We start from the raw sequence: 24,064 nt of genomic DNA on the forward strand, positions 1-24,064 counted from the left end.
GCTGGTAGAGTTCAGAGTGGGAACAACTTTTGGGATTGGGGGAAATCATTGCTAGTTCCTAGCAGTGGCCTTGGGGGTGCTGTGTGTAGTGGGGGAAGGAGGACAGAGGCAAGGTCATTTCAAACAACAGATTATTCCCCTACCTGATCTGATTTGTAATTCAGTACGTACCTCGGTGGGGCCTGAGAGACATGGATGAGAACTGCAATGTTCTGCAAGCAGAGGTTGTCACTTGTTTGCTGATTATGTTCCCAACACATAGGAACCTCAACAAAGTGCTGTGGCAGAAGGGTGGCAAGGGCCTGGCACAACAAGAGGACAGACTGTAAGACTAAGCCCATTTCCCCTGCTCCCAGGATACAATGTGGAAACGCTTTTATTTCTAGGCAGAAAGATGTGATGAGTGAGAATCAATAAACTGGGCTTTTTAATAGCAGGAATGGGGTGAGTGAGGAGGAAACGGCTCTCAGATTTAACTTTCTCAGAGATAGTTTCTGAGTCTCCCTGTGTTTTGTGTTGGGCAGACAGGATTCTGGCATCATACTTGTTAGGGTCAACTTCCTCTTCTTCAGGGATAGAAGAGAGCCTCTGATGTCCCCAGTTCAGCCCCAGGACTAATCTTTTGGTGCTTGGGAGAGATTTGGAAGTTTCAGGGCTTTTCAACACCCTACGTCCTCTTTCCCTCACCCCCTGCCCCCAGCCCACCCCTCCACAGCACAAGGACAAAAAGGTATTTTATTGCAATGTCTTTATTGCATTATTGGAGCAAGTTGGCCAGACTGTCCCCTCTTGGGGAAGGTAAAAAAAACAAAAAGACCAAAAAGTATCTCCCCTCACCTTCCCCCCACCCCACCCCCACAACTGCACAGCAATGTCTGAACACATCTGGTGACAAGAACAATTTGCAAAAGTGGTCTAGGAACTACATTATGAACTGTCCCAACACAAGACGTATAGTTGGCTTCCTTGTGAATCAGATATTTTTACGTAAACTACATGAATTTTGACTACATCAAAGACAACAGAAGAATAAGTTTTTCACAAGTAACAACAGGGCACCAAAGTCACATGCTGGAATTTGTAAGGAAACAAGGTTGTTTGTCACAAGTGGCTGGAGCTGGAGCAAGGCTGAGCAGTTGGAAGCAGAGGGTCCAGCCAGGCCCCCATCTGGTCTCTGCTTTGTGGCCACTGAAGCCTCACAGAGGACAACTCTGGAGTCTTAACTGGCAACAGAGACCACATGGCAAACTAGGAATTGCCCAGATGCATTCTTGGCCCAAGAAGACCCATGAGGCTGGTTCCTTGCAGCAAGAAGAGGAGACCCATGGAAGCCACCACACTGGCTCTCAAAAAAGCTTCAGAGCACATGAAGCCCAAAATAAGTGGGAGGTCCCATCAGGGCTTAGAGAGGAGATGGGGTAGGGGAGTTATTAGGAAGTCCTCAACCGTGGCCAAATTAGTAGTAAGGCCACAGCTACCTTATACAGGCCTGAGCCATGGCCAAGGTTTAGCATCTATGGCCAGGTGGAGACAGAATTGTTCTATGATGAAAGCTCCACCTGGAAAAGATGGGCTCAGAACCTGTGTCCAGCCAGCCCCAAGCTACTTTCATGTTGGTAGGTGGCTTCTCTAGCCAGGAAAACAATGGGCCCCTCTGGTCTTGTTCTACCTCTTTACCCTCTGCCTCAGTGAGGCTGCAGTTAAGATGCCGAGAGACAGAGTCCAGGGCCCAGGTCATGGGACAGGGCACAGAGCTAGACTCAGATGAAGGAGGCCAGGACTTGCTGCCAAGACCATGGAGTAAAGCAGCAGCATACTGCCCCAACAAGTGGTTAGCAGACGGCTCCTTGAGCCATTTCCACTGACTCAGGATCAAGCAAATCATGTGGCAACTAGTCAGAAAGGATACTTTTCAACTTCTCAAATGATCCCTAGGTCTCACTTCCCATAAAGCAACAAATTCAAGAATGAAAAACAGGAAAGAAAAAGTGAAGGAATGTAGAGCTAAAAAAGAGCAGCCCTTTTCCACAAGCCAGCCCGAGTGTAGGTAACAAACATGGTGCTAGCTCTCTCCCGGCACGCCCTTAATGCCTGCCTGACAAGGAGCAACAGACAGTTCAGCGTTACAGGTGTGAATCCTTAGTCCCATTTTCATTTAAGACATTCAGAACACTAAATTTTCGTACCAGAAAGGAGGGATTCCTTGCACCCAATCTCAAGCATCCAACGCTTACACAGGTTCCACACCAGGTGCAAGGCCATCGGGGTGTGGCCGGAAGCAATCAGCTGACCACTGCTCAGTGACACATTCAGGAAGATGTCCATCCGGCAATTTGGGGAAGGGATGTACAGTTGGCTGGCTATTCATGAAGGTCTTACGTCAGAACAGTGACACTGGAAGGGGGTTCATGTGTCTGCCTCACCCCAATCCTGAAACTTCAGCGTAACCAAGGAAAAGTCAAAGATATGCCCTTTCCTTCCTATCCTCTTTGTTAGTAATTCTGGAGATTTTCCCAAAACTTTTCATCTATATCTATTTCTACATCATGGTCCATTCTAGACCCTGTCACCAAGATAAGTGTTCAGGGAAAGCACCATTTGTTTCCTTCATCCCCAAACCAGAACTTTCCTAGCTGTAAGCCTTGTGTATCAAGATCCAGATACTGGCTTCCTGTCTAGCTCAGCCAGATGCCTGGCTGCACAGCTTTGGACTCAAACAGCTGACTCACCCTGAGCCTATTATGGTTCCAGGACTGGCTCAGAGGCAGCTGGACTCTATTTGTCAAATGAGTGTTGACTGATGGGGGTGGGACGTAATGGAGGGAGGAGGAGATGCTGCCTCCAGCTCCACTGGCCTCGCTTCCCTCAACTGGAAGGCTTAAGCCACATGGAGCAGAAGATTCCTGGCCTCAAATCAGGACAGTCTGTGCACATCATCTTAATGGCAGGATCACAAAAAAGGCAAAGAGAAAAGCTTCCAGATGGTTTCTATGAACAGTATAAACTCCAAACCATCCTTTCCTCTCCTTGCAAAAGTTTCAGAAACCGCTGTATGGAAGCACATGGGTAATGTGGTCTGACCCTTGCTCTGGACACCAGAGCCTCCGGGTCTATGATTTACCGAGGTCCCTGACCACAATCTGGCTGGCTCCCTTCCTGCTACAGCCTCAGCAACCTGTTTGACTCCCCTAAGCCCTATCCAACAAAGGACAGGGGATGAAGAGTAATTAAACCGTGTTCACTGTTTCTGCAGGGACTTTAAACTTGGGAAGCACATATAAGAATTTTGTTCTATATCATTATTTGGTATATCAAGCCATCTAAAAGCACTAGATTGCACCTTTTCTTTACTCATACAAACAAGTTACAAAGGTTTCAAACAACAGATCATTCTTTAGGCTAAGAAAACACCATACAAGCACCAACTTCATTTTATGATTCAACGCTCACCATGCCCACAAAAAGAACACTATTCTCATCTCTGAGAAATGAGGGCCGTGCAGAAGGAGTTACACTGACCAATTTTAGTATTTGCTAAAACTAACAAATTCTAGTTTTCCTTTTATTTTCAAGTTTTGGTAAAGTGTGCATTCAGACACTAGTGCCACCTTTGTCCATCAGACTTAGTCTGGCAACAAACATTGTTTTGCTGGGATTAATTTGGTTTCTAAATAATTCTTCTTTAGAGGGAGGGACTATGAGATGCTGATGTCTAAGTTATGTCGGTTAAGAAATACGGTACCTTCAGTTGCAGGTTTTTTACCCACTTAACAGAGTCCGTAAATAAAATCCCAAGCCTCCCCATTTTCCTTTGGTTGTCTTTTTCACCAAATGCCATTCTACCACAGAACCAAAACAGCCTTCTCTTTTGGAGGAAGTTAAGAGAGACTGCCAGATAAAAACAACTCCCCACAGAGCCATGCCCCTGCCGAATTCCCAGAGTTGAAGACCAAAAGAGGACATGGACTCTTCAGAGGCTTCCAGATACAACCCCTTACCCACCAAGCCTAATGTGTTCTGCTGAGGGTGTCTGGCTAAACAAAACAAAAATCCCAATGAAACAGACTTCCCAAAAAACAACATCTGCTTCCAGCTTCCTATGTCAGTGCAGCGGCACGGCTGAGTCGCAGAGAACCTCAGGCCCCTTACGCCCCTTCCTGGCCGACTGCTGCTCGGCCTCTCCACTTCACATTCACAGAATCACTTCTTGTGCAAAACGAGCAGTCTACGTAGAAAGAATGCCCTCATAGTCTAATAAAAACTGTAGAAAAAATGCTAGAGAGCCACCTCTCTTCCCACTCCCGCTTTATCTGCAGAGCGAGGGCATCTGTGCGTGAACAGGGTAGGCAAGCCTGACGTTGAGGGAATCGTTGTGCTGGACGAGGGATGTCTGCTGGTAATGCAGCACCAGCTCCTTCAGGGAGCTGTACAGGTTGTAGGGCTCTGCGAAGCCATAGCCCCGCGCAGTGCTGTAGATCACACAGTGCTTCACTTCCCCATCGGCACTGCAACGACACAACACAAACACCACAGGGAATTAAAGCAAATAATAATAAAGAGACTTTAAGTGACCAGAATTCTGAGAGCAATTGTTCTGTATAGGAGTAGAAATGTTTTGTCAATCAAGCTTGTAAAATGTCACAGCCATGTGTGTTCCCCTCACCCCCTTATAGACTTGTCACAGAGATACCCTTTACCTCCCACTAAGACCTGATAAAGCGAAAATGGGTGGTTGCATTTAATCACTCAGCTCTGGGTCTTCATTAGGCAAGAACACTGGAAAGGGCAGAATAAATCAAAAACAATTTTTTTAGTGTATAAATAAATCAGTGGTTTTTAGAATATTCACAAGGTTGTGCAACAATCACCACTATCTAACTCTAGAATATTTTCATCATCCTAAATAGAAGCCATGTACCTAAGCAATCACTCCGTATTCCTCCCTTCCCCCAGGCTCTTGCAACTAATCCACTTTTTCAGTCTCTACGGATTTGCCTCTTCTGGACATTTCATATAAATGAGATCATACAGTATCACACAACTTTTTGTACCTGGCTTTCATTTAGCACAACAGTTTCAAAGTCTTCCATATTGTAGCATATATTGGTAATTCATTTTTTCCTGTAGCTAAATAATATTCCATTGGATGGATAGATCACATTTTGTTTATCCAGTCATCAATTGATGGACACTTGGGTTGTTTTCACTTTTTGGCTATTGTGAATGCTGCTGCTCTGAACATTCGTGTACAGGTTTTTGTATGGACATATTTTCAGTTCTCTTGGATATATACCTAGGAGTAGAATTGCTCAGTCATATGGTAACTCTAACTTTTTGAGAGACTGCCAAATTGTTTTCCAAAATGGTTGTACCATTTTATATTCCCACCAGCAGTGTAAGAGGGTCCAATTTCTCCACATCCTTACCAACACTTGTTACTGTTCATCTTTTTTATTTTATAGTCATCCTAGTGGTAGCTCATTGTGGTTTTGAGTTGCAATTACCTAATGACTAATGATGTTGAGCATCTTTTCATGTGCTTATTGACCACTCAGATATCTTCTTTTTAAAAAGGTCCATTTGAATTCTTTGCCCATTTTTAAATTGGGGAATTTATCTTTTTATTAAGAGTTCTTTATGTATTAGACATTACTCACTTAACACATATATGATTTGCAAATATTTTCTCCCCTTCTGTGGGCTGTCTTTCCACTTTCTTGATAGGGTCCTTTGATGCAAAAAGGTTTTAATTATGGTGAAGTCCAATTTATCTTTTTTTTTTCTTTTGGTGTTTCTGCTTTTGGTGTGTAAGAAACTACTGCCTAATCCAAAGTCACACAGATTTATGCCTATGTATTTTCCTAAGTGTTTTATACTTGTTGCTCTTACATTTAGGTCTATAGTCCATTTTGAGTGAATTTTGTATATGATGTGAAGTAGGGGTTCATTCTTTTGCATGTGGCTCACCAGTTGTCCCAGCGCCATGTGTTGAAACAACTATTTTTCCCCAGTGTGTGGTCTTGAGGCTCTTGTGGGAAACCAATCGACCATAAATGTAAGAGTTTATTTCTTTTTTTCTTTTTTTTTTTTTTAAAGATTTTATTGGGGAAGAAGAACAGGACTTTGTTGGGGAATACTGTGTACTTCCAGGCCTTTTTTTCCAAGTCAAGTTGTTGTCCTTTCAATCTCAGTTGTGGAGGGTGCTGTTCAGCTTCAAGTTGATGTTCTTTCAGTCTTAGTTGTGGAGGGCACAGCTCAGCTCCAGGTCCAGTTGCCGTTACTAGATGCAGGGGGCGCAGCCCACCATCCCTTACAGGAGTCGAGGAATTGAACTGGCAACCTTGTGGTTGAGAGCCCGCGCTCCAACCAACTGAGCCATCCGGGATGCAGCTCAGCTCAAGGTGCCGTGTTCAACCTTAGTTGCAGGGGGCAGAGCCCACCATCCCTTGCCGGACTCGAGGAGTTGAACTGGCAACCTTGTGGTTGAGAGCCCACTGGCCCATGTGGGAATCAAACCGGCAGCCTTCGGAGTTAGGAGCATGGAGCTCTAACCGCCTGAGCCACCGGACCAGCCCCAAGAGTTTATTTCTTGACTGTCAATTCTATTCATTAATCTACATGTTTATCCATGTTAATACCTCACAGTTTTGATTACTATAACTTTGTTATAAGTTTTGCAATCAGGAGGTGTACTTTAAATTTTTTTCTATTCTTTCAAGATGATTTTGGCTGTTAGGGATCCCTTGCACAGTTATATGAACTTTAGGATTATCTTGTCAATTTCTGCAAAAATCTAGTGGGAGTTTTGATAGGGATGACACTGAACATACAGATCAATTTGGGAAGTACTGCCATCTTAACAATATTAAGTCTTTTGATCCATGAACACTGGATGTCTTTCCACTTATTTAGGTCTTCTTTAAATTCTTTCAATGATGTTTCATAGTTTTCGCTGTACAACTCTTATACTTCTTTTGTTTCAATCCTAGGTATTTTATCATTTTTTATATTATAAATAGCATGTCTTCATTTCATTTTGAGATGCTCATTTCTAGTATATAAAAATACAACTGATTTTTGTATCCTCGTCTTTTATCCTACAACCTTGCTGAACTCATTAGCGCTAATAATGTACTTATTCCTTTCCAATCTGGATGCCATTTGTTTCTTTTTCTTGCCGAACTGCCCTAGCTAGAACCTTCTGTACGATGATGATTAGAAGTGGTGAGAGTGGACATCTTTGTCTTCTTCCAGATCTTAGGGAAAAGCATTCAGTATTTCATCATTAAGTATGATTATTAGCTGTAGGTTTTTCATAGATAACCCTTTATCAGGTTGAGGAAGTGCCCTCCTATTCCTAGTTTGTTCAGTGTTTTTAAATTAAAGAGTGTTGGATCTTGTCAAATGCTTTTTGTGAGTCTACTGAAATAATCATGTAATTTTTGTCCTTTATTAATGTGCTGTGTTCACTGATTTTTTTTTTTTATGTTGAACAAACCTAACATTCCTGGGATGAATCCTACTATATTTATCCATAGTTTCCTTGAGATATCTTTGTCTAGTTTTGGTATCAGTGTAATATTGCCCTTGTAAAATGAGTTAGGAAGTGTTCTCTCCTCTTCTATTTTTCATAAAAGTCTGTGAAGGACTTGTATTAATTCTTTTTTAAATATTTGGTAGAATTCACCAGTGAAGCCAGCTGGGCCTGGGCTTTTTTCTTTGTGGGTATTTTTATTTTTAATACTTCAATTTCTTTACTTGCTATAATTCTATACAGATTTTCTATTTCCTCTTAAGTCAGTTTTGGTAGTTTGTGTGCTTCTAGGAATGTGCCATTTCATCTACGTTATTTAATTTGTTGGCATATAACTGTTTATAGTATTCCTTCATCATCTTTTTAAATTTCTGTAAGGACTGAAATAATGTCCCCCTCATTCATATTGATTTTACTAATTTGTATTTTTCCTCTCTCTCTCTTTTTTTTTTTTTTTTTTTTTGTGTGTGTGTATGTGTGAGAGAGGTGTTACGCAATCTTGTTCACCCCAATTTTTGGTTTCATTGATTTTCTCAATTGTTTTCTACTCTCTATTTCATTTACTTCCACTGTAATCTTTATTACTCCTTTCCTTCTGTTGTGTGGGTTTAGTTTGCTCTTCTTTTTTTAGTTTAAGGTGGAAAGAGGTTAAGTTATTGATTTGAGATCTTTTTTTAATATAAATGTTTACAGTTATTAATTTCCCTCTTAGCACTGCTTTAGCTGCATTCTATAAGTTTTGATACATTGTTTCTGTTTTTACTCATCTCAAAGTATTTTCTAATTTCCCTTTCTTTTTTTGGACCATTGGTTATTTAGGAATGTGCTGTTTACTGTCCACATTTGTGAATTTCCCAAATTTCCTTCTGTTGTTGATTTCCAATTTCTTTCCATTGTGGTTAGAGAACATATTTTGTATGATTTCAATCCTCTTCAATTTATTGAGACTTGTAGTATTACCTGTGCTCTATCCCGGATCATGTTTCATGTGTATTTGAGAATGTATATTTCTGCTGTTGTTAGGTAGCGTATTCTAAAGATGTGTTAGGTCTAGTTGTTTTATAATGTTGTTTAAGTCTTCTGTTTCCTTCTTTACCTGTCCGGTTGTTCTAGCCCTAATCAGAATATTTATCCCAAATGACAACAACAATAAGGATCACAAGTGCTCACTACCTGACTCCCTAATGTAGTAGAATACATGCACTGCTGGCTGCAGGTCTTTAGCCTGAGAAGGACGTGGAGTTAAACAATTTACATTCTGAAGCTTCTTTTGATATCATTAACAGAAATTAAAATGGAAAAACAAAGGAGTTCCATGCCTTAACCTCCTACTACATAATCATTTAAATTTCATTCTGAGTGTCTCCTAAAAAAACTGAACTTACTCATATCCCCACTTCAGCAAATCTCCTAAGTATATCAGGAGATCACTGTAGGCAGGCTTCCTATAGCCAGAGTGGCTGTCAAACAAGTGAAAGGAAGTCTTTGTGATCCCAGACTTTTTTGCTTCCATACAACCTACTGCGAACTCGAATATATGACTGCAATTGGATTTAATAGGCAAGGAAAACCCACACTGCCGTGGACTTGAGTCTGGTCAAGTCTGTGACTAAAGAAAGGAGAAAAAGAATGCAGCTCCCCAAAATATTCAAGATGCTCCTTGGTCTCCCAGGGATTATCTGAGCTGCTGGGCAGTACCTTCTACCAGCTAAATCCATAACCCACAGGCTGCCATCCTCTGACCTGGGGAGAGGGTAAGGGACCAATGCACTGGGCTTATTACCTACCTTCTTTTTATTCTTAAAAGATCTCAAATCCTGCAAGAACCATCCTCTCCTGCCATTTCCACTCAGATAACTTGAGCAGCCCAGGTTTGAGAGAAAGGAAATATTTTTCAAGTAGCTCTATCTTTGGATAACAATACTCCAATGTACTTTTCAACTCTTCCCCCATTTCCTGCCCATAGATATTCCATTATTCATCCTTTCAAAGTCCAGCTCATATGCCATCTCTTCCACAAAACCTCCCAATCCTCTCTTTCTCCACCAGAATTAACAGTACTTCATGTGCACACGCTATTGATACCTGTTTCACAGTGATTCTATTTATCTTAGATATTTAATTGTGAAACGAAGTGGGGTGCAGTAGGGAAATGTGGGCTTTGAAACCAGGTAAACTTAGATTCAAACTCTGACTCCATGACAGAGGTAGACCACTAAAGCACTCTGTTACTATGAGTGTCTTTTATCTATCCTCACCACCTTGTCTTCTGAGGGCAAAATCATTTTGTCACCTTTTTTGACTTCTGCCACGTCCATCAGTAGCACCCTTATCATAATAATATTAGTAGATAACATTTACTTGTTATGTGCCAGCACTGATCAAAGCACATTACATTACATATATTAATTCACTGAATACTTACAAAAAAACGTGACATAGACATTATTATCTGTATTATACAGATATGAAAACTGGGCAAAGAAAAGTTAAGTAATTTACCCTAGGTCACACATCTGGTAAGTAGCAGAGTCAGGATTCAAATCCAGTATATCTGGCACCAAAGCTTGCTCTCTTAACCATCATACTACACCTCCACTCTAAGTATGGTCTTTGTCAATGAAGAAATTTGCCTTTCTAAGGAATATATGTCACACTTAGGCAAAATCTGACCAAGGAATGGTTTGTCACCCCCATAATTTCACTTTCCACTAAAAGAAAAATAGGCTTTTTCAAACAAAATCTTAAGATCATCTTACAGAAAACACCTAACATTTTCTATCACTACCCCAACAGATTACTATTTAGGTACAAAATTTAGATAGAGTTTTCCTTCTGAAGTAAAAACAGTTCTATGTAATCAAGCTTTCCTAAATATGACAATGAAGACCAAGTTAGGCATGCAGGAGACTACTAAAGAATTAAGTGATCTTTTCAATTGACGATCTCACATTATTTTTCACAAATAACTGAAATCCAATAGCAACACTGCAGGGTTTAATCTACTTACCATTTAAATTAAAATCCCCAAAATGATTTCAGATATCATTTCTCCTAAAGCAACGAACTGTTCCTTTATACAATATTAATGGTCTAAGCCATGGCTCTCATTACTATACTTCAACTCATTTGATCTGAATTTTATGAGGGGCTGATTTTATACTAATCAATGCAGAAGTTTTCAAGGTCATACCCCAGAGAAGACTTACACCACAGAGCAAGCATAACATCCTTTCTTGCTACTCTCACGAATTAAGAATGCACCATCAGGTTTCCCATAAAGCAAGTCCTCTGCTTGTACACGATTGATATCCTCAACAAACCAGGTTTTCTCATCATAATGGGGCAGGTTTTCATCTTCCTCATTGATAAAATAGGTCCTAAAAATTAAATGTTAAAATATTATTCTAATAATCAGGTTACTTATATCTAAAAGCAAATTCACAAATAAAACTCTCTTCTAAATCTTTAACCACAAATGACAAAGTGAAATTGCAATTAGTTGGATGTTTTTCAACAACGTCATTACTTGGTGTGGTGCAGAAAGCACAGAATTCACAGGTCTCATCCAATAAGCTAGCACATGGATGTTTGAAAGAGCAATGCTTTTGTTTCATGTGGTTCGGCAGGTCTCTAAACCCAAGTGCTTATAGGGTACTCTTGAGGCAATTCAATTCAAAAGAGGTGCAAAGTTCTTGATTCAATGTCCTGAACTGACAATGAGAACCAACACTTAGCGAGCATAAAGAAGGCCCGTGTCTTATATGGGAACAAAGCCCTCTGACAGAAGGGCACAGAGAGAACTTACTCGTCAGCATCCTCATTCTTGATTCCCAGCCAGGCATTCAGGCGCTTCTGTCTCACTCCTTTGTGATTGAGCCATCTGCCAAAGGGAAGACACCAGTGTCAGTATCTGTGCAAACTGCCTGGACAAAGTAGACACGTCCAAGCCAACTGAACTTCCAGAGTCCAGGAACCTCTTATTTATCCCAGTCCCACTGAGAGTGACCAGATATTTCCTTAAACTAGTTTCTCTATTACTTTTCCTTCAACTTTCTGCAAAAAGTCAGAAACAAAGAGCTACTTGAAATTAGGCACTTCTCTCCCTTTTCATTTTCCTTTTCTAGAAGGTTATACCACCACAACATACTTACAGTCAGACACAGTAGGACATCTGTTCCTGAACTTATTAGTTAGGTGAGTGTGGTGTCACACATCTGCGATCGCCACTAAGCCAGAGGCCTCAGTTCCTGTGTAGTCTACTACAGTGAGTTTAAAATTCTTCAACACAATTTCAAGGTCTATTTTTGCACGTAAGCAAGCCACAAGACATTCAGGGTGGCAATCTGAGTAATTAATACAAATTTATTTCATCACCAGGCAAATCATAGTATTTTAAAATATAGCCACACTTTAGATGGAAAATGATATGAACCATTACATTTACTTCCACTGAGGTGGCTGATGGCCTGAAACTTGAGTGGAACATAAAACTCTCTCATCATGACCGTCTATCAAGCAGGCCCTGATCATTCAGGTCTCACCATAAATGTCACCTCCTCAGGGAGGACTACCCTCAGTGTCATGACTAAGGCAGGCCCCAGTCACTCTCTGTGCTTTTATCATTTTCATAGAATCTGCCTGAAATTCATTATTTTATATTTCCACTTATTTATGTTTGTCTACCCCATTAAAGTGTAAGCTGCTTTAAAGAAAGGGGTCTGTCCTGTTCATGGCTAACCCAGTGCTGAAAACGGTGCCAGCACATAGCAGGTTATTCACTAAATAGCAAGTATTTGATGGTGGGCTGCTTTTAATAAATCTTCCACGCTCAACTCCAAACTCATCTTGTATCTCTCTCTGACGCCAAGTACACTCAAGAACTTGGCATCACACCTAATTTTAAAGTTTTTTTATACAGATTTCATAGTCTTTCTCAATAATGCAGGTCCTTCGGTTAACCTGGATTTCATTTTTTATGCTTAGTGAAGCTAAAAAACAACTAACATGATCTTGATAGAATTTATTTAGTAACAAACTCCGTCTTCCACCACCACTTCTATCAGCAAAATATCCTGATACCCTTCTCTCTAAACACTCTTATCATAAAAACTTTGCTATCTTTAAAGAACTGATCTTTCCTTTATTAAAAAGACAAGCACACTGGGAAAATGGCTTGAAATAAACAAACAGCGCTACACTTTCTCAAATTCTCACTTTTCTTTTTTAAGGAGGGCGCAGCTCACAGTGGCGCACGGGGGGATCGAACCGGCAACCTTGGTGCTACTAGCACCACGCTCTAACCAAATGAGCTAACCGGCCACCATGAGTTCTCATTTTCTTTTAACCACCAACCTCTTTAAATTGGTCCTCCCTTTCTGCCACAAGGAATGTTAGGACACCCAGGAAAATCCAGGAGAAAGAGAAGAATGTTTTAGGTCTACCCTCCATCTATGATGGTGTTCTGCCTTTTCACATAAGCAACTTTTCTAATCTCCCAGAAGTCCATTTCAAATACTACTACATAGTTCTGAGTCCTTAAACATCTATTAACAATGCCAGGAACTGACTAGTTTTTAAAAATGATTTTGAAAAAGTTCAAGCAACTTTAGGTATGTTAATTCTTATTTAACTCTTTGATTAAATGCCTAGATCATATGTGAAGGCAGTATATTCCAGAGGGAAAACCTAACACCAAATTCTCATTCTGGGCGGCCGATGGCTCAGTTGGTTGGAGTGCGAGCTCTCAACTACAAGGTTGCCAGTTCAATTCCCACACGGGATGGTGGGCTGCGCCCCCTGCCACTAAAGATTGAAAACAGCGACTGAACTTGGAGCTGAGCTGTGCCCTCCACCAATGACTTGGAGCTGATGGGCCCTGGAGAGACACACTGTTCCAGAGTATTCCCCAATAAATCTTTAAAAAAAAAAAAAAAAAAAAGAATCTCATTCTGTTACTAATTGTGTGGTTTTGACCAGCCTCTCTTTATGCCTCAGGGTTCTCTTCTAAAAAACAGGGAAAATACTACTCCCATAGCTTACACTGAAGTTATCTTAAGAAAACCAAGAGAGAAAAAATAGGTTGTGTTCATATACCCTCACCTAGTCCCCAACTCAGCAAGTAGGAAAAAAAATATATGTATATATGGTGTCCTTCCTAAACGTCTAATTAGCCTTACAACCCAACTACCACCCCCTAAGAGGAAAAGAGCTGTATTTCAGTCCAAAAAGAGGATTGAACCAGCCAGCTCCTGAGAGCGGGGAATAGAAAAAAATACTTTGAAGCTAAAGCAGAAGTCCTGGAGGAGAATTTATGCTTCCCTAGAGCCTGGCTAAAGTATGAGATGGAGTAACAGAAAAGGGTGCCCGACGGACAAGACACCCTGGATGGAGGACAAGGTTTCCCGATGCAGAGTCTGTTGGTGTCAAATAAGAAGATTACTGTGAACAGCACTTCTGAATTTTCCTGAAGCAGCATTATGTAACCGGACGGCAGGACCCAGTGATTAGGGGCAGAAGAAGCGCCCAATGACGGCAGTGATGAGGGACAAGGGACTTTTGCTCCACTAGTTTCCTGGCAGCACTTCATGATGACATTCTTATATGATCCAAATGTGTGTGTATGTGTAGGAGGTGGGAAGAGCCCTAATCATAACTGAGATAAAATATTTTTCATATAACCAGGCAGGTGGGAACTTGGAATAAATTAATTTTAATTTAAGAAAAAGAGGAATTCCACTTGTCTCGCACCAAATTTTATAAACTTCACACTCCCTACATAAAAATGCGATAATATGTAAGACATTTTGAAATGAAAAATCACTTTTAAAATGCTTAAGTTATGAGATAAATTAAGGAATGATTCACTACTTTCAAAAAACTAGACCACCAGTAGGGAAATGTAAAATAGTGCAGCTACTATGGAAAAGTCTGGCAGTTCCTCAGTTAAACACAGAATTACAGTATGACCCAGCAATTTCACTCCTCAGCATATACTCAAGAGAACTGAAAACATGTCCATACAAAAAAGTGTACAGGAATGGTCAGAACAGCATTATTCATAATAGCCAACAGTTAGAAAGAACCCAAATGTCTATCAATTGATGAATAGTCAAACAAAATGTGGTCTATCCTTACAATGGAATATAACAAAGTACTACTACACGCTACACATGGATGAACCTTGAAAACATTATGCTGAGTGAAAGAAGCTATGCCCAAAACACTACGTGTTATATTTTTCCATTTATATAAAATGTCCAGAATAGGCAAACCCATAGAGACAGAAAATACATTAGTGGTTGTTTAGGGCTATAGCGGATGGGGTGATAAGGGGATGATAGGTTAAGGGTACATGGTGTCTTTTTTGGAGTGATGAAAATGTTCTAAAATTAACTATGGTGATGGTTGCACATATCTGTGAATGTAATAAATACACTGAATTATATACACTTTGAAATGGATGAATTGTATGGGATGTGAACTATATCTCAATAAAGTTGTTTTAAAAAATAATAGAACACCCTCCACAGAACTCCTTTAGCTGCAAACTTCCCTAGTACATATTACTCAAAACTCATTAATGCACCATATTGTTATGGTAAATTATTCTTTATTTTGAATTTATAAATACCAAGAAAAGTAAATGGTAATCATGGAAACTAACTCCCCATGAAAAAGAATTGCACATGAACAATGAAATTCCTTTTTTTGAAAAGGAATTTTAAAGGATTTTATATTTAAGAAAAATTTTACTCTCTACTTAAGAAATGAAATTCTGTATTTAAGCATTCAAGAATGCTTTCTAGAAATAGTACACTGTGACCTCAGCAGAGAATCTCATAAAATCCTGTGGGCGATGTGCAGTGGGAAGTCAGGGAAATGTCCTCACGCATACGTTTTACAATCAGTCTCCTTCAGGACTGACTAGACAGTTTCAAAATTGGAACAGATCCAGTCCACCTAGTATTATGTTTGTTAGAAACATCAAAGCATGGGCTATGGAACACTGGACTATTCTCCCTGAAGCAACCCTTCCCAAAGAGGTAATGATTGTCCCCGTCTCCCTAAACATCCTGGTTATCATCCATGATGTTATCTAAACTCTCCTTTATATTTAGCTTACATAACTCGTTAAAGGAACTTTCAAGGTCTAATTTGTCACACTTATTCATTTTCCTTGGGATGGTATATTCTTAATATTGCTTTCCAGGGCAAAGACATGCTTCCATTCATTCCTATGGTCCATGGCATGGACTTCTTGGGCCCTTCTTCAGCTTCATATGTGACCAGAACCATATAAGCATTCCAAGAACAGACACAATCTGATTTTAAGAAAAGGCATCTCCTTGCCTAGTTTTCAAAGCTTTTCTGTATGCTGTGTGTACTTGCTTGACTTTTGGGGGAACCACAATAGCAAACTGAAATGATCTCTGGAGAGCAGTGTTATTAAAACTACTCAACATACTATAGTTGTAATTGCCCCCAAAACAATCACCTTAAATTTTCCTCTACTGAAACTCAACAGCCACTATTGCAACCTCAAAGCTTGTATTTTATCTCCTCTCCCTTTGTCACACAAAGACCCTGATATCTAGAGAAAACCCAGTCAGAGGTCTTACTCTGTCATCTCCTGCCAAGAGTTTGAATTGAGTTGTTTTGCAGGCATGAAAGTCACCCATAAACATATTTGGTAACAGTCTATTCATTACCTAGAACTAAACCTTATAGAGCTTCCTTTTTCATGGATTTTCTTCTTTTTTGAAGCAGTCATTGGTCCTCAAAACCTAATCCACACAATTTGTTCTGATAATACACTTTCAATCTATATTTGGATAATATCCCTATATCTAGCTAAATGATATAATTTTCCATAATATTAAAGAGTTGGGTTTCACTCAAGTCAAATTATCTTTCATACCTGCTACTGACACATTTCTATTACTTAAATACAGAATTTCATTTCTTAAATATAAAAACCTTTAATACATTTTTCTGTATATTTATTTGTAGGCCCCCCCATTATTGGTGTCGGTGCCTGTGCCCATGAGGGATAATTTCTATTTCTGTGGCTCTACTATGTATAGAACCAAAGATTCTGGCTTTTGTGGTTCAGGCAAACATGACTCTGTACTTTGCTCCTGCCACAGCCACCCTCTGGCATTTCCAAGGCAGTTGTACAGTTTAGAGCCCTACGCTGCTCCCACACGTTGACTTCATGTAGCCTCTGGTACCCCTGCTACTAACAGGAATGCTTTCCTACATTCTCACACTCTCACTGGCCAGTTCTCAATTACAAATCTCTTCTTCTACTTCCAACGTTTCCAGTGCCAGCAGTGACCTGGTGCTGGTGGCCCCCCTACCCAGGCCCAGCCTACTTACACAAGGTGCTGATCTCGAATCTTACGCAGCTGGATCAGGTCAGGTTTGATGCTATTCATTTTTTTATCTATTTCCCGGTTGTCCAAAGCTTGTTTCTTCAAATCCTGCTCTAGACGCACTTTGCTATCATGAATCTCACCCAGACGTGATTTCAATTTGTCATAATTCATCATAATTCTGTGAAAATATTTAACATATTAAGGCTAAAATAGGAACCAAGCAGAAGCATTCCATAGTGTGAGCAGAGTCCTAACATCTTAAGTGTGGTCGACATCCGCTGTTTTTACCTGGCCCATACCCATTCCCCATCTTCTGGTAATAGCACCCTAGTGGTTCCTGTAGGTAAGGGTTCCCTGTCCCCGTCTCATATTCAGAGCTGAACTTCCACACAACCCAGCCTGGCCAAGAAGAGTATTCCATTCCATCCTATCCCTACCCTCAAGCCACAGTGACTGGTTCACGAATGGGAAAAATACCCAAGCTGACTCAATGACAGTCAATTCTAGAACTTTGGCTGGAACGATTATAAAGAAATTCTCTCTTCCCACTGGAATTGCTACGTTATTACTACATATGTGATTGTAGGACTCCCAGCTGCTATCTGCCACCTTATATGGAAAGCCTACCTGAGGATGAAGCCCACACAGAAAAACTGAGCCAAAAGAATATGAGACAGAATCCTGATGACCTTGTTTGGGCCCTGGATCAAGCCACGAGTGAACCAGTGAAACTGTGTGTATGACATCAAGCGGTAACACAACACAGCAGCTAAGAGCAATGGCTTTGCAGTCAGCCCGCCGAAGTTGGAATCTCTGGCCTGCCACTTACTGTGTGGCTATGAGCAAGTTAACTTCTCTGTGCCTTCATTTCCTCTTCTGGGTACCTAAACAGTGCCTGCCTTCGCTGGGTAAATGTGATAATACATGTAAAAGGACTAAACGGTGCCTGGTTCATCTTGGGGAGCAAACCTTAGATGATGGAGACAAGCTTCTCGAGCACGAAGTTCTGCTCTGCACTGGACCCTTACGGCAACAAGTGCCCCCATTACTCGTTTGTCCCTCAGTATGCGGTTTCACATTACTACCAAAACTTCATCATGCCACTCTGCCTCCCTTTGCAACTACAGTACAAGTTATTTTCGTTTTCTTCATTAATAATTGTTATTTATTGATAGCATATGCCAAGATATATACATACACACAAACATGCCTTTCTGTACCATGAGTGAGTGTGTATGTGTGTGTGTGTGTGTCACTTAATTCTCTCAGCATTTCAACAAGATATAATCCACAGTTTATGGAGGAGGAAACAGGCTGAGAGAATTAAGAAACTCACCCAAGGTCACACAGCTGGTAAACAGTCAATACATAATTCAAGCCCATGGTTTTAACCATGAGGCCCCACAGCACTCAGCCCTATTCTTTTGCAACAGAAGTTCACCAACACTTTGGTGCTGATGTGAGAAATAATTTTGCTTTTCCCTTGTTTATGATTCACTTTTATGGATTATCCACTTTTTCGCTCCTTAACCCACTGTCATCTGACTCAGTCTTCTAATACTCCACTAAATTTGCTTTGATAAAGTCTTCCAATATCCTTTCAGTTGCCAGATCCAATACTTCAACATGCTGCTCATTCTTTCTGTGTAATTTCATTTTCAGCATCTCCCATGGCCTCCACATTTCTGTGCCCTGAGTTCCAAATCCAACAGCCCTGCCGACAACTCCATTTGGGTTCTCACAGGGACCTGAAACTCATTGGTTCCAACCCCAAACTCTCCTCACAGACTCTCTATTTCAGTGGGTAACACCATCCCTTAGTCACTGGGAATAATCTTTGACTAATCCCACACTTACCTTTCCTGGTCAGGCCTTAAGTCCTCAGCATTTCCATTAGCTCTCCCTCCTTTCCTGCCATTGCCCTGGTTCAGGCCCTAACCATCTTTTAACCTGATGACTACAGAAACTGCAGACACTTCCAACAATCAGGCTGCTCTTCCTGCCCATGGTCTTGTTCCATCTCCAGTTTATTCTCAGACTGCTGCTGTTGATTTTCAATTCAATCAGCATTCAGTATTCAATGAGCACCACTATGACCTCAGGCACCATAACAGGTGCTGGAGCTGTCAGGGAAATAAGTCATCATCCTCACTCCCAACAAGCTCACAGTTTTAGTGAGTGGCACACTCAGTAATTATTACAATAGGGATCGGGACCAGATACTGTAGGGGTAGGGACAAGAAGCCCCCAAACCAGTCTAGGGAATCAGGGGAGATTTTCTAGAGAACGTCACGTCTAAGCTGAGTCCTAATGGAGTAGGAGTTAGCGTTTAGGAGGACGGAGAAAGAACACAGAAGAGAGATGATTCAGCTTGGTGCCATTACTGGGAAAAGCAAGTATTTCCATATGGCAGGACTGTGAAGTTTAGGGGTAAAAGCAGACACAACAGAGATTATTGTGGAAGAAAAGAAGTCTTGTCTCACTAGTGTACTTGGTAGATTTACCGTTCAATTTCCTTTTCATTCCCCTCTCTGCGAAATCGCTCGATATATTCTTTGCTATATTGTTCTTGTGTGTGACACTGCTCTTCGAATATTTTAATTGTTTCATTAAAAGCTTCAATTGCAGTCCGCTTCATCTGTATTTCCTATAGGAGAGAAAAAGAAAAGACATACACTTCATTGTCTTTACTTTTTTTTGTAACTCTGTTCTTCAAACAAATCTTATAATTCTAGTTACCATTCCATATAAGACCGAATTCAGAAGGCTGAAACAAGACCCTTTAACGCCTACCCTTCTTACTTATACTCATATGCAAAATGCATCATCCAAACCCTAAAATAAAAGAAAAAGAGCTATTTCCTGAAATACAGCTGAGAAGCACAGAAAGGGCTCTGAGTCGCTAAAAGGGATTAACCCCGAACACCTTGAAGACAAGATAAAGTTCTGCCTCTGCACCTACTGTAGTGCTGACCCCCAAAAGGTGCTGAAGGAGTGAATGGGGAACAGCAGAGGAGTCCGTGCCCCTGCATGCAAGCCTCATTCCACGAGCCCTCTACAGTTTATTCTTACTTTCATTTCTAAAGCATGTCGTTTTCCAAACAGATTCATCAGTAGATTAATCTGATTAGAAAAGAGGAAGAATAGCTGCTAAAATCAGATGCAGAGGGAGATGAAAAACTGAAAAGTCCATAAAACAAAAGCCCAGTAGGCTAAGCCATTCAGCACTAGGGTAAGTAATCTTTATACATTTCAATGAACTCTGAGGGCATCTGTAGACTTGCGCATCTGAATCATGATTCCCCTAAAACCTCCCTAGAGGGTTCAATTTTGTTCAATTTACTTTAGAAAGTAGAAAAAATATGTATAAAGTTCTAGAAAGATCATCATCCTGAATGTTTACAATTTTTAAAGGTTTGGTGCTTATAGGATAATTCCTCAACTATTCAGCACTGATTAATTTCCACAAATGATTACTGAAAATCCACTATACAGAAAGTATCATCTGGTGATAAAGACATTCATAAAGCATGGAGCCGGGGCGGGCCCGGTGGCTCAGGCAGTTGGAGCTCCATGCTCTAAACTCCGAAGGCTGCCGGTTCAATTCCCACATGGGCCAGTGGGCTCTAACCACAAGGTTGCCAGTTTAATTCCTCGAGTCCCGCAAGGGATGGTGGGCAGCGCCCCCTGCAACTAGCAATGGCAACTGGACCTGGAGCTGAGCTGCGCCCTCCACAACTAAGACTGAAAGGACAACAACTTGAAGCTAAACGGCACCCTCCACAACTAAGATTGAAAGGACAACTTGAAAAAAAAAAAAAAAAGTCCTGGAAGTACACACTGTTCCCCAATAAAGTCCTGTTCCCCCTCCCCAATAAAATCTTAAAAAAAAAAAATAAAAAAAAAATAAAAATAAATAAATAAAGCATGGAGCCTACCCTTCAGGATTCAGAATATACAGGTTAAATAGATTTCCGAACTCTAATAGGTTTTTTTTCATGTCATGGTAGAGGAAATCAAGTGCAGTGAATTAGTTACTTACTGCTTTACAGAGGCTTCATGGAGAAGGCAACATTTGAGCTAGGTCTTAAAGAATTGGGTTAGGGGAAGAAAATGCAGCACGGCACACAGAGATAGCATAGCATGGCGTATACATGAAATAGTAATAGGGGATGTTCAGGGATCAGCAATTGCTCAGTGGGCCTGGAACACAGAGATTAGCAGATGAGGGAAGCTAGAACCTTACAATGTTCCATATAGCTGAGGTTATACCATACAGATCTCAAACAGTACTGTAAACTTATCGAAATGCCCATATCTATATATCTAGCTACAAATTCTACAACTCTCTCATTTTAGTGTAGGGTCTTGGCTCCCTTGCAAGGTTAGCAATTACTGATGAAGCTCTGTATTTTCAAACAAAACACCAATAATTTAGACTTTACTAACACTGGAAGATGTGTTGGACAGTAGAGCAGCAAAGGGAAAAGTATTTACCATCACTGCCAAAGCAGCAGCTCCCCATAAACAATGTCACTATACCTGCCACCAAAACTAGAAACCTACCTATATCAACACACCTTCTTTCTCTTCCCTTTATCTACATGTGCTATGGGTCTCCCCTCTTCCTTTCTCAGGTACTTCATTCCATTACATCAGCCAACCCCCCTTACATCATTACCTCTCCCACTCGAAGAATTCCTTCTCATCAATATACAAACAAGTTCTAGTTCCACCACTCTGAAAAAAAAAAAAAAATTCCTAACCCTAAATTCTCTTCCAGTCACAGTTAAGCTTCTTGAAAGAGTTGTTTATATATGTTCTCTCTCTTTCCTCATCTCTCACTCACACTCCAACTCACTCTGTTCTGGCTTCTGTACTCACCATTCCACAGAGACAGCTCTTTCCAAGGTCACCAGTGATTTCATTGTCAAATTCCTGTCTCTTCTCCCAATCCATCACTAAGTCCTATCATTTTTCCTTCTAATTATATGTAATCCAGATGTCAAATATCTCCACATGCAGTCTATTCTTACCCTATGCCAACTCTGACTCAGGATACACCATCTCTTTCCCATTCTCTGGGAAGAATTCACTTACATCAAAGCAATCTGGATTTTACCTAAGATTTCATAGGGGGAAAAAACAGAGGAAGTCTATATCACTTATCAACATTTATAAACTGAGGAGGTCAATTCTTTAGTGTCCCTTTAATACATCTCCTGTACTGCTCATCACTGGATCCCTCCCCTTCTTTTCCTCCCCCTCCCAAAGCTTTAAGCCTTCATGGCTCGTCTCTGTTCAGCCCCATCTCAAGTCTTGCTCTCAATTCTCACAGAGAAATTCAGCCCTCTTCTAGCTTCGACCTAGTGGCTTTCGGTTGCCTCCATCTACCCCCAACACCCGGCTCTCCAACCAGGGATTCCAAGCCCAGAAACCAACCTCATATCAGCTGCTCAGAATTCATAATCTGCTGTTAAATCCCCAATATTACTGAACATATTGGCAGCATGTGGAGCTTTCTCTGCTTTCTCCAGCCATGACCAAAGGCAGATATGAAGCTACAAAGCCACATGCAACAGTGGCCACTTTTTCCAGCCTCTATTCACAGGAGGTTTAGCCTAGACCCCACTTCATATTATGAGTTTGACTCCAGGCCCTTGTGAAGCGTGGAGTGCTTTTGGTTCTTTACCTTGCATAAATTCATTCAACAAATAATCGAACACTAACTATATGCCAGGCATTATTTAAAGAATTTGGGATACATAAGTGAACAAGCTCAGATAAAGATATCTGCCCTCCTGGAACTTACAGTTTAAGGGGTCATACAGACAATAAATAGCAGACATGATAAGTAAATAAATTATATATTTTTAGAAGGTAAGAAATATTATGGAAAAACCAAAAGTAGATTGTGAAAGGAAGGTTGGAATGTGAGTCTCAATTTTAAATAAAGTTGTCAAGCAGGCCTTGTTGCGATGACAACATCTGAGCAAAGACTGCAAGGAGACGAAGGGGTTAGCCTGGTCACCATCTGGGGGTGAGAGGTGTTTCAGGCAAGGAAATAGTCAGTGCAAACACAAGAAGGTAAAAGAGTGATCTAGTATTTTCAAGGAACAGCAAGGAGACTAGTGTGGCTGGAGCACAGCAAGGACAAAAGTTTTAAGAAATGAGGTCAGAGAGGAAGAGAGGCACAAAGCGTACTGGGCATTGAAGAAAGGACAATGGCTTTCACTCTGTGTAAAATGCAGAAATCAGAGATGGGTCTGAAACAAAGGAGTGCTGTGATCACACCTATGTTTTACAAGTATCACGTGGCTGCTAGGGTGAGAATTGATCAGGGGAAAGGGAGCATGGTAAAGGGCAAGAAGACCACCTAGGAGGTTTCTGTGGTAAATCAAGACAAGAAATTATAGTGGCTTAGATCAAGGTATTAGCAGTGAATGAGAATGGGTTGAATTCTGGGTATATTCTAAAGGTAAAGTCAACAGGAATTCCTGATGGATTGGATACAAGGTATAATAGAGAGTCTACTAGGATAACTTCAAGGATTTTGGTCTGAGCAAGGATGTGATTGCTCTCAACTGAAATGGGAAAAGCAAAGGGTAGGACAGTCTTGAGGTGGGATATCAGAATTCTATTTTGGACATGTTAAATTTGAGATATATATTAAACATCCAACTGAAGCTGTTGAATAGGCAGTTGGATGTATGACGCTAGAGTTAAGAGAAGTTAGAAGGACCAGAGATATGTTTGGGAGTTTACTAGCATATAAATGTATATAAACCATGAGACTGTTTGAAATCACCAGAGAGTAAATAAGTAACTAGAAAAGTGGAGAAATCAGCAAAAAAGACTGGAAGGATTACCAGGGAGGTCAAACTCTCAGTTGCCTCTGCTGATTTCCAAATCTGAAAGTTTCATTCATGGTTATTGTAATGAATTCCCGTTCCACCTCTGATCTACAAAAATATTCATATTGTTTTTGCATATAGCTATGTGCCTTTAATGTTTATCATTTTAGTGTGAGATATAAGTGTGCAAAACAAATGCACAGTTTAACATTTTATTATAAAATGAGCGTCCACTCCCAGCACCCCAGAAATGCCCTGTGTATCCTTTCTGGATCACAACGCCCTGCTTCTTCCCA

The 24,064-nt window shown here is 40.6% G+C and overlaps 1 protein-coding gene across 1 annotated transcript in view; it reads right to left on the reverse strand.

Moving 5' to 3' along the window:
* Window positions 1-731: 731 nt before the first annotated feature.
* PIK3R3 (phosphoinositide-3-kinase regulatory subunit 3) overlaps window positions 732-24,064 on the reverse strand; it is a 70,299-nt gene continuing 46,966 nt past the window's right edge. Inside the window, exons 6-10 of the mRNA XM_019749356.3 lie at window positions 19,419-19,561; window positions 16,916-17,092; window positions 11,343-11,417; window positions 10,744-10,914; window positions 732-4,505 (exon numbers count right to left, since the gene is read on the reverse strand). Of these exons, the coding sequence (XP_019604915.1) occupies window positions 4,307-4,505; window positions 10,744-10,914; window positions 11,343-11,417; window positions 16,916-17,092; window positions 19,419-19,561 (765 nt within the window). The 3' untranslated portion in view covers window positions 732-4,306. The remainder of the gene's footprint in view (window positions 4,506-10,743; window positions 10,915-11,342; window positions 11,418-16,915; window positions 17,093-19,418; window positions 19,562-24,064) is intronic.

This window comes from Rhinolophus sinicus, chromosome 14 (genome assembly GCF_057876585.1).
Source record: "Rhinolophus sinicus isolate RSI-liver-muscle chromosome 14, RSI-T2T, whole genome shotgun sequence".
Classification (NCBI taxonomy): domain Eukaryota; kingdom Metazoa; phylum Chordata; class Mammalia; order Chiroptera; family Rhinolophidae; genus Rhinolophus; species Rhinolophus sinicus.